At 36.4% G+C, this 16846-nt stretch overlaps 1 protein-coding gene across 7 annotated transcripts in view; it reads right to left on the reverse strand.

The window, feature by feature from the left end:
- The window catches only part of LOC105446087, a 104188-nt gene that overhangs the window by 30760 nt on the left and 56582 nt on the right, over positions 1–16846 (reverse strand). For 6 of the 7 annotated variants that reach the window (XM_030973802.1, XM_030973804.1, XM_030973807.1 and 3 more), the window contains 13 exons: positions 16447–16689; positions 15558–15800; positions 14668–14910; positions 13778–14020; positions 13419–13661; positions 10827–11180; positions 9567–9683; positions 7605–7970; positions 7201–7296; positions 5762–6004; positions 5403–5645; positions 2497–2850; positions 1235–1351 (listed from right to left, as the gene is read on the reverse strand). In XM_030973802.1, coding sequence (XP_030829662.1) covers positions 1235–1351; positions 2497–2850; positions 5403–5645; positions 5762–6004; positions 7201–7296; positions 7605–7970; positions 9567–9683; positions 10827–11180; positions 13419–13661; positions 13778–14020; positions 14668–14910; positions 15558–15800; positions 16447–16689 — 3105 coding nt within the window. The remainder of the gene's footprint in view (positions 1–1234; positions 1352–2496; positions 2851–5402; positions 5646–5761; positions 6005–7200; positions 7297–7604; positions 7971–9566; positions 9684–10826; positions 11181–13418; positions 13662–13777; positions 14021–14667; positions 14911–15557; positions 15801–16446; positions 16690–16846) is intronic. The other variant, XM_030973803.1, reaches the window with a different exon arrangement.

The raw sequence follows: 16846 nt of genomic DNA on the forward strand, positions 1-16846 counted from the left end.
AATTCTAATATTAGGACTTAAAACACCCGATATAATTGTTCATGCCAAATAACTGGCAAAGCACGACTGACCATGCCTCATGACTGGTCAAGCAAATGACCACCGGTCTCTATAATCACCAACCTCATGAACCAAACTCTTTGTTTTAAATCTTTTCATGCTCATTCACGCTTGAGCCAAGTTTGGTGGAAATTGGTTCAGTGTTTGGTCACTCGTCACTGTTATAAAACATTTCTTATTTCATGAGATCTATCACCTATGATATCTTACACCTAAATTCCAATGAGCTCATTCCTACATGCTCATACAAACTTATCCCATGTTTTGTAATGATAGCTTCAACGGTTTTTACATTTTCGCAGTCACATTACACATGTATTTTCTTTAATTGTTACACTTTATTGACACTGCAACCTTACACTCCAAATCTAATCAGTGCGTCCTTACATGATTAAACATATACTTGAGCTAAATTTGGTTTGAATTGATTTAATGCTTTGCACGTTACCATGGGGACAAAATATTTTTTGGTATTTTAAACACTTTTATGACCTATGACCCTTTACACTAAAAATGCTATGAGTTCATCCTTGGATGCTCATGCTTAGTACTTCCTTCAGCTTTGGGTTGAACTGCTTCGAATCTGTTCAAGTTTGCATTTTTAAACATTGTTATGACCCTGTAACCTCTGACCTTTGACCTATTACAACCAACATAGTGTTCATCCTTGCATTCTCTTGCATGCTTCCTCAAAGTCTGATTCAAATTGCATTGTATCAAGATCTTTTTAAAAATTATTTCTTAACACTCTTGCAACCCTGTGCCATATTACCCACAACATCTATTCACTTCTTCCTTGGATGCTCACACATATACTTCATGCAAGTTTGGTGAAAATCTGTTCAATGGTTCTTAAGCTATCAAAGTTGCAGCACCACCTTCCATGGTGGAAACAAACTGTCGCTACTATCAGAAAAAACGTTGCCTACGTGTGTATCACACCAGCTATGCAGGTAAGATACGTGTACTTCCCGGCCCAGCTATCACACCAACGAGACTGACACCAGACCGCCATTACATTACCCTTAATGGTAAACTATCTGTCATTTTGGAGTCGGTGTGAAGCCAGTTTGACCGTACGTGACTAGGGTATAAACAGCAATGAGCCGGGCACTCAAGATGAGCTCAGAAATCTTCTGGGCTTGCATTCTTCAACCAACACTGTGTTACATACCACAATTCCACTCATCATATCCATTAAAGCATCCAGGCGACCCATCACAGGAAGTCGAGTTGGAAATACAGACATCTCTCTTTACACAGGAGATGAAAGATGCTCCACATTCACCGGCTGGAAGAATAAAGCAGTCCATGCATTAATGTTCAGATTAAGAAAAATATGCTTTCTTAAGGCACTATTCTCTAACTTGAAACAATAAATTAAAATTATTAATGAGCCAGTTTGTAGATACAAGCTGAGCATGGGCAGATAAAGTCATTTGTTCAAAATTGTGAAACCCACTGAGAAGAATACTGGATACCTGCTCATGAAAGTTGTCATCATTATACATTTATTCACAGATGGTAGATTCTATGATACAAAGATTAGCAAACAAAAGTTATTCATGGGACACTTCCATGACTTTGGCAGTGATTATTGCAAAAAGGGGGACCTCTCCATGTGTCAAAGATCTGTGAATATTTGGGGATCATTTGTACCATGTGCTAACTACAAACTGATCTATAGCACTGTACTATATACCGGTTTACTGATATATTCAAATTTGTGGATGTTTCTTTCCAGGGAACCTGGTGTCAAGGTATTCCATTAACCTGTTATTGATGCATGAACTATAATACTTGGAATCCAGTCTGCATACATTACTTTTTGCTATGTTGGACAAGCCTCAGGCAAGATTTTACTTTCTCCAGAACAACCTTTGTTTCAAAAGTATGCATAAACTATGAGGAGGTTAGTAAACTGGTCTATTGGAAAAATACCACCTTGCAAAATGTTTCTCTACGGAGTGTTAAAGCATGGCTGACACGTTAACAACATAATCTATGAAAATTGTATTTATTACTGGTAATATTTTCTGAAACAAACAAGTAAATATAAGATGCTGTATAAGTCTATTGTAAACCTTAAGGGGAAACTTCAAATTAGGCAATAGCAGCATTAAACTCACACTTTTTATTACAAAGTTTTTTATTCGTTACATTATCAATTTTGATATATGTATCATTATACGCACATTTTTATGTAGACTTTTATTCTCTTCCATATCAAAGAACAGGTAGCCTTGGGCTTATTGTACAAACTTTATTGATTCATAAAAATAGATTTATTAAAAAACAAAAAAACATATCAATCATTCTTAATTTCAAGTACAATCACATAACGGCAAAAGACATGAAATAAACCTTGCAAAACTAAAACGATTAAAGTATGCACTATAAATTTAAGATCACAAAGATATTGCTTTCTTTACCCACCTGCTTCACTAGAAGTTGTAATTTCAAGAACGAATCCTACATTCGTAGTACTGTAATCGCTGAAGAACAAAATCCAAGCTTCTCTCCCTGGTAGTAGAACCTCCGTAGGTGAGTCATAAGTCCCCGAGAACCGTACCATCCACGTATCAGGGTCAAAGGTCAATCCCCCACCAATGTGGAGGTAATCATAGCCAGCCTCCGACCTGAAGTCTGTTACGGAGATCATGACACGGTAGTCAGAGGGCGCTAACACAGTCCACTGGAGGTTAAGGTTGATGTCGTAGTTTGATGGATACCCCGGTGATGTCAGATTATACATTTCATTAACCGAGAGGGATATATTGACCATCGGGTCTAGATAAGGGGAGAAAATGACCAAAAAAATAAAAGTCATTATTATCAAAGTTTTCAAATATATATATACCATAAAGATAATAACTTCCAAATGCAAAATATACAGAAACTACTATTCAAGCATTCTATGAATACAATTTTGTACATTCCTGGGTATATGTTACAGGCAGAAGGGATTGTCAGGCCCAACACATACCTTTTGACAAATTTCTTTTGTTGTATAGTAAATTGAGTTCACCTTCCTACATGTATAATGTGCCAAATATCAACCATTTCATTGTCTCCAAAAATGAATGTATTTGTATTTTGTATTTTGTATTTATTAACATTTATTTCCTTCTCAACAGCACAATATAAAACACAATGTATATATACATGATATATGTAACAATTATTTCAACATAGAGTATACAGTAATTAATTCAGATACGGAAGGAGGCGAAAACCCGGAAAGCGTAGCTTGAGTTGGGAACGCCCATAATAAATTAACACAGTTACCGAAAGAACATTATAGACATTATTATGAAAATTACATTGTATATAACAGAACGTTGATAGGAAAGAAAAATGTAACTGTGAAACTGTATGACATTTCATTCTCATTTTCATTTCAATGACCAAGCTGATTGTTTTATGTTACACTGTCTGTTACACTAACTTATGAACAAATTCAAGGGTTGAAACTTGACCCTGATGAAATCAACAGACCCTAAAGTTGAGCCAGATTTAATCTCTGGCCACATTTAAGAAGAGTGGCAGTTTTAATTTAACTACCAATTAAAAAACAATTTTCTGGTACTGGATCTGTAAAAGAAACACACAATCAACAGAGACATGATTGGAGTTCAAGTATAACAAGCATTATAATAATAATAATAATAATAATAATAATAATAAATTACATTTATATACCTCACTTAAGAAATCCAGCCATCTGATTGGTCAAAATTGCAGTCATGAACTTTAACTATTCCTTTAAAATTCCCGGTGAACATCCAGTTACCATGGTTACCCGGGAAAATAGTTGAGTCTTGGTGAAATACCCATAGGTTCACATGTTAAAAACTGGTTGAGCGATCGAGGATACCGTACGTGTGCGAAGAATTGGTCGGTAATTTCAGTACGGTAATCTCGATCGTACTAAATTCCAAACCAAAGGCAAAAATGGCTGAAGAAACTCTCCCAAGATTTCAACTTCTTGATTGATGATCAAATGCAAGACTTGCTGACAGTACGAACACCAAAAGGGTACGTTAAATTCTCCATAAATTTTTTCAAAATAGATCTAGTAGGCCTAGATTCTAGTAAGTAGGTCTAGTAGTGCTAAAATCCTTCCCGTAGAGATTGCACACATCCCTATGCATTGACCATTGCGCACTCATGCTAAATTGGTCGATGTTCTACTAACCAGAGATTCAAACTAATATTGCTCGTGATCTTGAAGGTGATACTCAATAAGTGAGGTGTCATATGAAAGCGCAGGTTTTTCTCCATATTCCCCAAAGGGCCGGCCCACCCCCAAAATTGTAAAAATATCTTGCTCAGACTAGAATCTAGATCTGGTCTACTCTCAAAGATACACTCATAAAAAACATCCGCGCAGATAAACTAGAGAAAGGCCAAGGTGGTGTCATAAGTTGACTCTTTTTTTTTTTGGCATATAAAAGTATTAATGACTGCTTTAATATTCGAGAAAATGTTGTTTTTATACGCTCTCGGGAAGGTTACAATTGGGCTGTTGCCCTCTGGACGCTTTGGGCAATAGCACAATTCTAACCTTCCCTTGAGCGTATAAAAACAACTGTTTCTCTCAAAGCAGTCATTAATACTATAATATCACCCTCAGAGAACTACGAAAGGCAACAATGAAGGTTAATGGCTCTCAGAGAACAATAAGCAAGACTTGGCAACAATAGATAACCATTGCCTATGGCCCCAGAATTTAACTCTGGACTCCTTTAAAAATTGAGGAAAAAGGATTGTGACCCCCCCCCCCCATGCACAAAGACCTTACTAATTTTGACACCTAAACTTTAAAAAAAGACCAAACAACCAATGTTTTATCTCTTTTTTGTAAAAATGATATTTCCATATGTTTTGTACACAAATCACGAAAATGAGCCATTTTCGGCCTGAAAGACAAAAGGTCAAGTGACTTGGAACAGCAGGTCCGATTTTCAAAAAATTTGTTTCAAAAGATGCCCTAGACTCTTACGGAAAAAATGTCAGGAAGTGGCATTGTTTAATTTAATCAAGCATTACAAAGTAAATCACGAAATTAGAGCGGGAGGGGGCTTAACCAGTCATTTTAGGGTTAATATAAGGAATGTGATTGAATTGCTATTTATGTGACATTATCATCATTAATATTTATCCAAATTTGCCTAGCACTTAACAAGTTACCTCGTAAAGTCTATTATTATTTTTGTTTACAATAACAACCTCACAAAATATCATTTGAATGATGATCATCATCATTAATGATTTTGGAAAAGTTACCCGCTGGAAAAAAAATAATGATGATATTATCTGATATGATAAAATTCACTTGCCTGTAACAACTAGAATAAAGGTGCATGTCTCTGTATTTCCTGCACCATCTGTTGATGTGTAGGTCACCGTGTTGTTTCCAATAGGAAAGTAATCTCCAGGATTGCTAGTGGATGTCAGTATCTGGTTACCAGAGTTATCTGTTGCTGTAGGTGGTGTCCAGATTACTAAAGCTGTTTCATTACCATTGTCTCTGGTGACATTCTGATCACTTGGGCATCCACTGATGACTGGATTCTCATTATCTGTGAGAAAAATTATATGAGATATAAAAATGTTGCATTTCTAAAATCTGAATTCAGCTTTCACTAAAGACTACCAAACTGTTTTCCAGAAGATGAAGTACAAGACAAGCACTTACCAGACACAACTACAAAGAAGGAGCATGCTTCTGTATTTCCTGCATAATCTCTTGCATAGTAGGTTACCGTGTTGTTTCCAATAGGAAAGTAGTCTCCAGGATTGTGAGAGGATGTCAGTGTCTGGTTACCAGAGTTATCTGTTGCTGTAGGGGGTGTCCAGGTTACTACAGCTGTAGCATTCCCAAAGTCTGTGGTGACATTCTGATCACTTGGGCATCCATTGATGACTGGCTTTTCATCTTCTAATTTTTTTTCAAGAGAAAATTGATTTATTCAATGTTTATACCTTCAGGCTGTATTAGCGATGGTCTAGTGGATACACACTGTACGCCAAAAGACTGTCGATTACATGTTTCATGGTTCAAGTCCTGCCGCAGCATAGAGATGTTATTTCATAACGTATATTATGCGCTATACAAGAACTGAACTATAATTATTATTATTATTATTAATATCCTTTGACAAGACAGGAGGTGCGATAGCTCAGTTGGTAGAGCAGTGGTCTCGTAATCCGTTGACACAGGTTCGAAACCGAGTCGATGCGCGCCAGTGCCCTTTGGTAATAGGCATTAATCCTCATTACCAGGTCCCTATTATGTATTTCAATTCTGTCTGGGCGATGCAACATCCCTTAGGTTACTCAAATTATTCAGGCTCAAAAATAGGGTATAACAACTTTGTTCTAATCCCCCTTTCTGAGCTCCCTCCCAACCTGTGTTTAGAATATTCCGTACTTTACACATTTATGATATCAATCAATGAAAAATTGCATCATTTAAGCAACAATTCTTCTCAAACTCCCTTCCTCCAAACCTACGCTTCTTCTAATGCATTAAACAATTCCTTAAGTTATGTTGTTCCTAAACTTTGGAAATCTCTGCCTTCTATTTTACAGTCTGTTTGATTAACAATTCATTTAAAAGACTCTACTAGAAACATTTGTTCTCTCTCTGTATAATGCATCATTTATACAGAAATGCAATTCATTTTTCTTTACTGACAACACATGCTGTTATTTCTTGTGCGCATGGTGCATTCAATTGTCAAACCTTAACGGCTTTTACAGACACACCATTTTCCAATTGTACTTTGGTTTATACTTTCATCTGTTTTGAAATTCATTGTTTCCATTTTGTTTTTCGTGGTGGGGTGGGGGGAGGGGGGTGGTAATTTTTATATATTTATCTGTAATGATGTTCCATATTTTATTATGATGATGGAAATATATGTCAACTCAATCATTCAATAATGGATAACAGCTAATATCATTTAATCACCTAACATTTACCCAAAAGACATGCTCCAGTCATCTCTTTGAGCAAGACTTGAAGCCTCAATCATTTGTCTGAGAGGGAGACAAAGGGAGACAAAGTAACTGACTGTGTCAGCTATCTTACCCCAATGACAATAGAGAGAAATGGGGAAATAATCAACTTACCGCATCCAAATTCATCTGAATCATCAACACAATCAGTAACTCCATTACAAGCAGATCCCACTGGAACTCTTTGGTCTGCATCACAAGACTCAGTTACTGGGGAAGAATATGAAAAGTTGTCTCTATGAGCATGCATTATTGGAGCAAACACTATTAAGGAATATGTTATGTTAACTTCACCATTTGCAGATATATAATTTGATAATTCTGAACTATGCTTTCTTGAACAAGAGACACACTAAATAGCATCGAACAGATAAGCGCAAAAGAGGCAAATACATCATGATCCTAAATAAACTCAATTTTTGTTTATTTATTTTATGTATTAGTTTTAGTATAGGTACTCGTCATTTTAAAGAAGATAAAGAGATTGGACATTTGTAGTACATTGTCCTCCTACTTACATTCAAATGGAATGGATGTCACATTTAGAACGAACCCAGAGTATCCATTTGAGTAATCAGTATAAAAATACAGATATGACTCGATCCCAAGATAGTATCTTGTTGATGCAATATATCCGGTCAGCGTAACGACAAGTGAACCCGACTCCAACAATCGATCGTGGCCAAGCCCGATGTAGAAGAAGTCGTAGTCCTCTTCCAAGTAGAAGTTTGGTATGTCGATGACGAGGGAGTGGTAAGCCTCTGCTTGGAGTACCCATACGCACTCAATGTCGTTGCCGTAGGCTAATGGGTAGTTGTCAGAAATGACAGAGTAGGGCATCGAGGTGGGAATTGTCTGAATATCAGAAGAGGGACAGCTTGGGTCTGGTGTTATGGGAAGAATGGAAAGTATGGAATATGATTAAACTATCATTTACACAGGCATATACGTGAGTTCATTCAATGCACTTTACAGAAATTCATTTCTTCCTCCTCTTCCTCTCCCCTTCTCCTTCTTTTTATCCTTCCTGTTCCTCTTCTCCTTCTTCTTCTTATTCATCACAATCATTAATATATCATTATTACTATTCTTATCATCATCACTAGTATCATTATTATAAATAAAAAAACTGTACAAACAAGCAATTAGGAGTAAACAATTCTGGCAAAATTGCTGGTAAGCTGTCAAGCTTTCATATTTAAAAAAAATTAAATCAAACATGCATGGTCTTGCCTATATGCCCCACAATTCTAATATTAGGACTTAAAACACCCGATATAATTGTTCATGCCAAATAACTGGCAAAGCACGACTGACCATGCCTCATGACTGGTCAAGCAAATGACCACCGGTCTCTATAATCACCAACCTCATGAACCAAACTCTTTGTTTTAAATCTTTTCATGCTCATTCACGCTTGAGCCAAGTTTGGTGGAAATTTGTTCAGTGTTTGGTCACTCGTCACTGTTATAAAACATTTCTTATTTCATGAGATCTATCACCTATGATATCTTACACCTAAATTCCAATGAGCTCATTCCTACATGCTCATACAAACTTATCCCATGTTTTGTAATGATAGCTTCAACGGTTTTTACATTTTCGCAGTCACATTACACATGTATTTTCTTTAATTGTTACACTTTATTGACACTGCAACCTTACACTCCAAATCTAATCAGTGCGTCCTTACATGATTAAACATATACTTGAGCTAAATTTGGTTTGAATTGATTTAATGCTTTGCACGTTACCATGGGGACAAAATATTTTTTGGTATTTTAAACACTTTTATGACCTATGACCCTTTACACTAAAAATGCTATGAGTTCATCCTTGGATGCTCATGCTTAGTACTTCCTTCAGCTTTGGGTTGAACTGCTTCGAATCTGTTCAAGTTTGCATTTTTAAACATTGTTATGACCCTGTAACCTCTGACCTTTGACCTATTACAACCAACATTGTGTTCATCCTTGCATTCTCTTGCATGCTTCCTCAAAGTCTGATTCAAATTGCATTGTATCAAGATCTTTTTTAAAATTATTTCTTAACACTCTTGCAACCCTGTGCCATATTACCCACAACATCTATTCACTTCTTCCTTGGATGCTCACACATATACTTCATGCAAGTTTGGTGAAAATCTGTTCAATGGTTCTTAAGCTATCAAAGTTGCAGCACCACCTTCCATGGTGGAAACAAACTGTCGCTACTATCAGAAAAAACGTTGCCTACGTGTGTATCACACCAGCTATGCAGGTAAGATACGTGTACTTCCCGGCCCAGCTATTACACCAACGAGACTGACACCAGACCGCCATTACATTACCCTTAATGGTAAACTATCTGTCATTTTGGAGTCGGTGTGAAGCCAGTTTGACCGTACGTGACTAGGGTATAAACAGCAATGAGCCGGGCACTCAAGATGAGCTCAGAAATCTTCTGGGCTTGCATTCTTCAACCAACACTGTGTTACATACCACAATTCCACTCATCATATCCATTAAAGCATCCAGGCGACCCATCACAGGAAGTCGAGTTGGAAATACAGACATCTCTCTTTACACAGGAGATGAAAGATGCTCCACATTCACCGGCTGGAAGAATAAAGCAGTCCATGCATTAATGTTCAGATTAAGAAAAATATGCTTTCTTAAGGCACTATTCTCTAACTTGAAACAATAAATTAAAATTATTAATGAGCCAGTTTGTAGATACAAGCTGAGCATGGGCAGATAAAGTCATTTGTTCAAAATTGTGAAACCCACTGAGAAGAATACTGGATACCTGCTCATGAAAGTTGTCATCATTATACATTTATTCACAGATGGTAGATTCTATGATACAAAGATTAGCAAACAAAAGTTATTCATGGGACACTTCCATGACTTTGGCAGTGATTATTGCAAAAAGGGGGACCTCTCCATGTGTCAAAGATCTGTGAATATTTGGGGATCATTTGTACCATGTGCTAACTACAAACTGATCTATAGCACTGTACTATATACCGGTTTACTGATATATTCAAATTTGTGGATGTTTCTTTCCAGGGAACCTGGTGTCAAGGTATTCCATTAACCTGTTATTGATGCATGAACTATAATACTTGGAATCCAGTCTGCATACATTACTTTTTGCTATGTTGGACAAGCCTCAGGCAAGATTTTACTTTCTCCAGAACAACCTTTGTTTCAAAAGTATGCATAAACTATGAGGAGGTTAGTAAACTGGTCTATTGGAAAAATACCACCTTGCAAAATGTTTCTCTACGGAGTGTTAAAGCATGGCTGACACGTTAACAACATAATCTATGAAAATTGTATTTATTACTGGTAATATTTTCTGAAACAAACAAGTAAATATAAGATGCTGTATAAGTCTATTGTAAACCTTAAGGGGAAACTTCAAATTAGGCAATAGCAGCATTAAACTCACACTTTTTATTACAAAGTTTTTTATTCGTTACATTATCAATTTTGATATATGTATCATTATGCACATTTTTATGTAGACTTTTATTCTCTTCCATATCAAAGAACAGGTAGCCTTGGGCTTATTGTACAAACTTTATTGATTCATAAAAAGAGATTTATTAAAAAACAAAAAAACATATCAATTATTCTTAATTTCAAGTACAATCACATAACGGCAAAAGACATGAAATAAACCTTGCAAAACTAAAACGATTAAAGTATGCACTATAAATTTAAGATCACAAAGATATTGCTTTCTTTACCCACCTGCTTCACTAGAAGTTGTAATTTCAAGAACGAATCCTACATTCGTAGTACTGTAATCGCTGAAGAACAAAATCCAAGCTTCTCTCCCTGGTAGTAGAACCTCCGTAGGTGAGTCATAAGTCCCCGAGAACCGTACCATCCACGTATCAGGGTCAAAGGTCAATCCCCCACCAATGTGGAGGTAATCATAGCCAGCCTCCGACCTGAAGTCTGTTACGGAGATCATGACACGGTAGTCAGAGGGCGCTAACACAGTCCACTGGAGGTTAAGGTTGATGTCGTAGTTTGATGGATACCCCGGTGATGTCAGATTATACATTTCATTAACCGAGAGGGATATATTGACCATCGGGTCTAGATGAGGGGAGAAAATGACCAAAAAAATAAAAGTCATTATTATCAAAGTTTTCAAATATATATATACCATAAAGATAATAACTTCCAAATGCAAAATATACAGAAACTACTATTCAAGCATTCTATGAATACAATTTTGTACATTCCTGGGTATATGTTACAGGCAGAAGGGATTGTCAGGCCCAACACATACCTTTTGACAAATTTCTTTTGTTGTATAGTAAATTGAGTTCACCTTCCTACATGTATAATGTGCCAAATATCAACCATTTCATTGTCTCCAAAAATGAATGTAACTGTGAAACTGTATGACATTTCATTCTCATTTTCATTTCAATGACCAAGCTGATTGTTTCATGTTACACTGTCTGTTACACTAACTTATGAACAAATTCAAGGGTTGAAACTTGACCCTGATGAAATCAACAGACCCTAAAGTTGAGCCAGATTTAATCTCTGGCCACATTTAAGAAGAGTGGCAGTTTTAATTTAACTACCAATTAAAAAACAATTTTCTGGTACTGGATCTGTAAAAGAAACACACAATCAACAGAGACATGATTGGAGTTCAAGTATAACAAGCATTATATACCTCACTTAAGAAATCCAGTCATCTGATTGGTCAAAATTGCAATCATGAACTTTAACTATTCCTTTAAAATTCCCGGTGAAATTCCAGTTACCATGGTTACCAGGAAAATAGTTAAGTCTTGGTGAAATACCCATAGGTTCACATGTTAAAAACTGGTTGAGCGATCGAGGATACCGTACGTGTGCGAAGAATTGGTCGGTAATTTCAGTACGGCAATCTCGATCGTACTAAATTCCAAACCAAAGGCAAAAATGGCTGAAGAAACTCTCCCAAGATTTCAACTTCTTGATTGATGATCAAATGCAAGACTTGCCGACAGTACGAACACCAAAAGGGTATGTTAAATTCTCCATAAATTTTTTCAAAATAGATCTAGTAGGCCTAGATTCTAGTAAGTAGGTCTAGTAGTGCTAAAATCCTTCCCGTAGAGATTGCACACATCCCTATGCATTGACCATTGCGCACTCATGCTAAATTGGTCAATGTTTTACTAACCAGAGATTCAAACTAATATTGCTCGTGATCCTGAAGGTGATACTCAATAAGTGAGGTGTCATATGAAAGCGCAGGTTTTTCTCCATATTCCCCAAAGGGCCGGCCCACCCCAAAAATAGTAAAAATATCTTACTCAGACTAGAATCTAGATCTAGTCTACTCTCAAAGATACACTCATTAAAAAAAGCCATGCAGATAAACTAGAGAAAAGCCAAGGTGGTGTCATAAGTTGACTCTTTTTTTTTTGGCATATAAAAGTATTAATGACTGCTTTAATATTTGAGAAAATGTTGTTTTTATACGCTCTCGGGAAGGTTACAATTGGGCTGTTGCCCTCTCGACGCTTTGGGCAATAGCACAATTCTAACCTTCCCTTGAGCGTATAAAAACAACTGTTTCTCTCAAAGCAGTCATTAATACTATAATATCACCCTGAGAGAACTACGAAAGGCAACAATGAAGGTTAATGGCTCTCAGAGAACAATAAGCAAGACTTGGCAACAATAGATAACCATTGCCTATGGCCCAAAAATGTCACTCTGGACTCCTTTAAAAATTGAGGAAAAAGGATTGTGACCCCCCCCCCCCCCCTCCCATGCACAAAGACCTTACTAATTTCGACACCTAAACTTTAAAAAAAGACCAAACAACCAATGTTTTATATCTCTTTTTTGTAAAAATGATATTTCGATATGTTTAGTACACAAATCACGAAAATGAGCCATTTTCAGCCTGAAAGACAAAAGGTCAAGTGACTTGGGACAGCAGGTCCGATTTTCAAAAAATTTGTTTCAAAAGATGCCCAAGACTCTTTCGGAAAAAAGTCAGGAAGTGGCATTGTTAAATTTAATCAAGCATTACAAAGTAAATCACAAAATTAGAGCGGGAGGGGGCTTAACTAGTCATTTTAGGGTTAATATAAGGAATGTGATTGAATTGCTATTTATGTGACATTATCATCATTAATATTTATCCAAATTTGCCTAGCACTTAACAAGTTACCTCGTAAAGTCTATTATTATTTTTGTTTACAATAACAACCTTACAAAATATCATTTAAATGATGATCATCATTAATGATTTTGCAAAAGTTACCCGCTGGAAAAAAAATAATGATGATATTATCTTATATGATAAAATTCACTTGCCTGTAACAACTAGAATAAAGATGCATGTCTCTGTATTTCCTGCACCATCTGTTGATGTGTAGGTCACCGTGTTGTTTCCAATAGGAAAGTAATCTCCAGGATTGCTAGTGGATGTCAGTGTCTGGTTACCAGAGTTATCTGTTGCTGTAGGTGGTGTCCAGATTACTAAAGCTGTTTCATTACCATTGCCTCTGGTGACATTCTGATCACTTGGGCATCCACTGATGACTGGATTCTCATTATCTGTGAGAAAAATTATATGAGATATAAAAATGTTGCATTTCTAAAATCTGAATTCAGCTCTCACTAAAGACTACCAAACTGTTTTCCAGAAGATGAAGTACAAGACAAGCACTTACCAGACACAACTACAAAGAAGGAGCATGCTTCTGTATTTCCTGCATAATCTCTTGCATAGTAGGTTACCGTGTTGTTTCCAATAGGAAAGTAGTCTCCAGGATTATTGGTAGATGTCAGTGTCTGGTTACCAGAGTTATCTGTTGCTGTAGGTGGTGTCCAGGTTACTACAGCTGTATCATTCCCAATGTCTGTGGTGACATTCTGATCACTTGGGCAACCACTTATGACTGGAATTTCATTATCTGTGAGAAATATCAAATGAGATATAAAATATATAACAAGACAAATGCGCCTACCTCTTCTATATACCTCCACCTTATGTTCTTTATAGGAAATGGATACGGTTGAAATTATTCAAGACATGTCACGCTGTTTATTATCACATTCCAACTGACAACAATGATCTTGACATACACTCCCTAAAATACAAACAGATCATCTTGCTCTGGTAGTACTGTCAACATATTAAAATATTTCAATAGCAAGGCTAAAACCCTTAAATTTCAATGATTGGCCTCTGTGAACTTTAATTTATACGTACCTTTAATCTTATGTCTCCTTATGTAATAATTACTGTCAACAAGTTTGAGCATTATATCTCTAATGGTTCTTGAGATATCGAGTTACCAAGGCCAATAGGTGGAATTACAAAAGTTGACCTATCTGACCTTTGACCTAGTTACTCAAAAATATAACCAGATTGTTTTTCTATGGTTATACATAGTATCATTTGGTATGAAGTTCATAACTGAATATTTCTTGATATATCGGGATTACGAGAAAACAGGACAGACACCATGAAGGGGAGGAGGCATGAAAACTGGTTCCAGCTCACACTAGAAAATGCAAAACTTCTTTTCAAAAAATAAAGCATAACATGAACACTTACCAGACACAACAACAAAGAACGTGCATGTTTCTGTATTTCCTGCATCATCGCTTGCATAGTAGGTTACCGTGTTGTTTCCAAGAGGAAAGTAGTCTCCAGGATTGTGAGAGGATGTCAGTGTCTGGTTACCAGAGTTATCTGTTGCTGTAGGTGCTGTCCAGGTTACTACAGCTGTAGCGTTCCCAATGTCTGTGGTGACATTCTGATCACTTGGGCAACCACTTATGACTGGAATTTCATTATCTGTGAGAAATATCAAATGAGATATAAAATATATAACAAGACAAATGCGCCTACCTCTTCTATATACCTCCACCTTATGTTCTTTATAGGAAATGGATACGGTTAAAATTATTCAAGACATGTCACGCTGTTTATTATCACATTCCAACTGACAACAATGATCTTGACATACACTCCCTAAAATACAAACAGATCATCTTGCTCTGGTAGTACTGTCAACATATTAAAATATTTCAATAGCAAGGCTAAAACCCTTAAATTTCAATGATTGGCCTCTGTGAACTTTAATTTATACGTACCTTTAATCTTATGTCTCCTTATGTAATAATTACTGTCAACAAGTTTGAGCATTATATCTCTAATGGTTCTTGAGATATCGAGTTACCAAGGCCAATAGGTGGAATTACAAAAGTTGACCTATCTGACCTTTGACCTAGTTACTCAAAAATATAACCAGATTGTTTTTCTATGGTTATACATAGTATCATTTGGTATGAAGTTCATAACTGAATATTTCTTGATATATCAGGATTACGAGAAAACAGGACAGACACCATGAAGGGGAGGAGGCATGAAAACTGGTTCCAGCTCACACTAGAAAATGAAAAACTTCTTTTCAGAAAATAAAGCATAACATGAACACTTACCAGACACAACAACAAAGAACGTGCATGTTTCTGTATTTCCTGCATCATCGCTTGCATAGTAGGTTACCGTGTTGTTTCCAAGAGGAAAGTAGTCTCCAGGATTGTGAGAGGATGTCAGTGTCTGGTTACCAGAGTTATCTGTTGCTGTAGGTGCTGTCCAGGTTACTACAGCTGTAGCGTTCCCAATGTCTGTGGTGACATTCTGATCACTTGGGCAACCACTTATGACTGGAATTTCATTATCTGTGAGAAATATCAAATGAGATATAAAATATATAACAAGACAAATGCGCCTACCTCTTCTATATACCTCTTTTTATGTTCTTTATAGGAAATGGATACGGTTAAAATTATTCAAGACATGTCACGCTGTTTATTATCACATTCCAACTGACAACAATGATCTTGACATACACTCCCTAAAATACAAACAGATCATCTTGCTCTGGTAGTACTGTCAACATATTAAAATATTTCAATAGCAAGGCTAAAACCCTTAAATTTCAATGATTGGCCTCTGTGAACTTTAATTTATACGTACCTTTAATCTTATGTCTCCTTATGTAATAATTACTGTCAACAAGTTTGAGCATTATATCTCTAATGGTTCTTGAGATATCGAGTTACCAAGGCGAATAGGTGGAATTACAAAAGTTGACCTATCTGACCTTTGACCTAGTTACTCAAAAATATAACCAGATTGTTTTTCTATGGTTATACATAGTATCATTTGGTATGAAGTTCATAACTGAATATTTCTTGCTATATCGGGATTACGAGAAAACAGGACAGACACCATGAAGGGGAGGAGGCATGAAAACTGGTTCCAGCTCACACTAGAAAATGCAAAACTTCTTTTCAGAAAATAAAGCATAACATGAACACTTACCAGACACAACAACAAAGAACGTGCATGTTTCTGTATTTCCTGCATCATCGCTTGCATAGTAGGTTACCGTGTTGTTTCCAAGAGGAAAGTAGTCTCCAGGATTGTGAGAGGATGTCAGTGTCTGGTTACCAGAGTTATCTGTTGCTGTAGGTGCTGTCCAGGTTACTACAGCTGTAGCGTTCCCAATGTCTGTGGTGACATTCTGATCACTTGGGCAACCACTTATGACTGGAATTTCATTATCTGTGAGAAATATCAAATGAGATATAAAATATATAACAAGACAAATGCGCCTACCTCTTCTACATACCTCCACCTTATGTTCTTTATAGGAAATGGATACGGTTAAAATTATTCAAGACATGTCACGCTGTTTATTATCACATTCCAACTGACAACA

This window comes from Strongylocentrotus purpuratus, unplaced genomic scaffold (genome assembly GCF_000002235.5).
Source record: "Strongylocentrotus purpuratus isolate Spur 01 unplaced genomic scaffold, Spur_5.0 spur5_scaffold_7, whole genome shotgun sequence".
NCBI classification, from domain to species: Eukaryota; Metazoa; Echinodermata; class Echinoidea; order Camarodonta; family Strongylocentrotidae; genus Strongylocentrotus; species Strongylocentrotus purpuratus.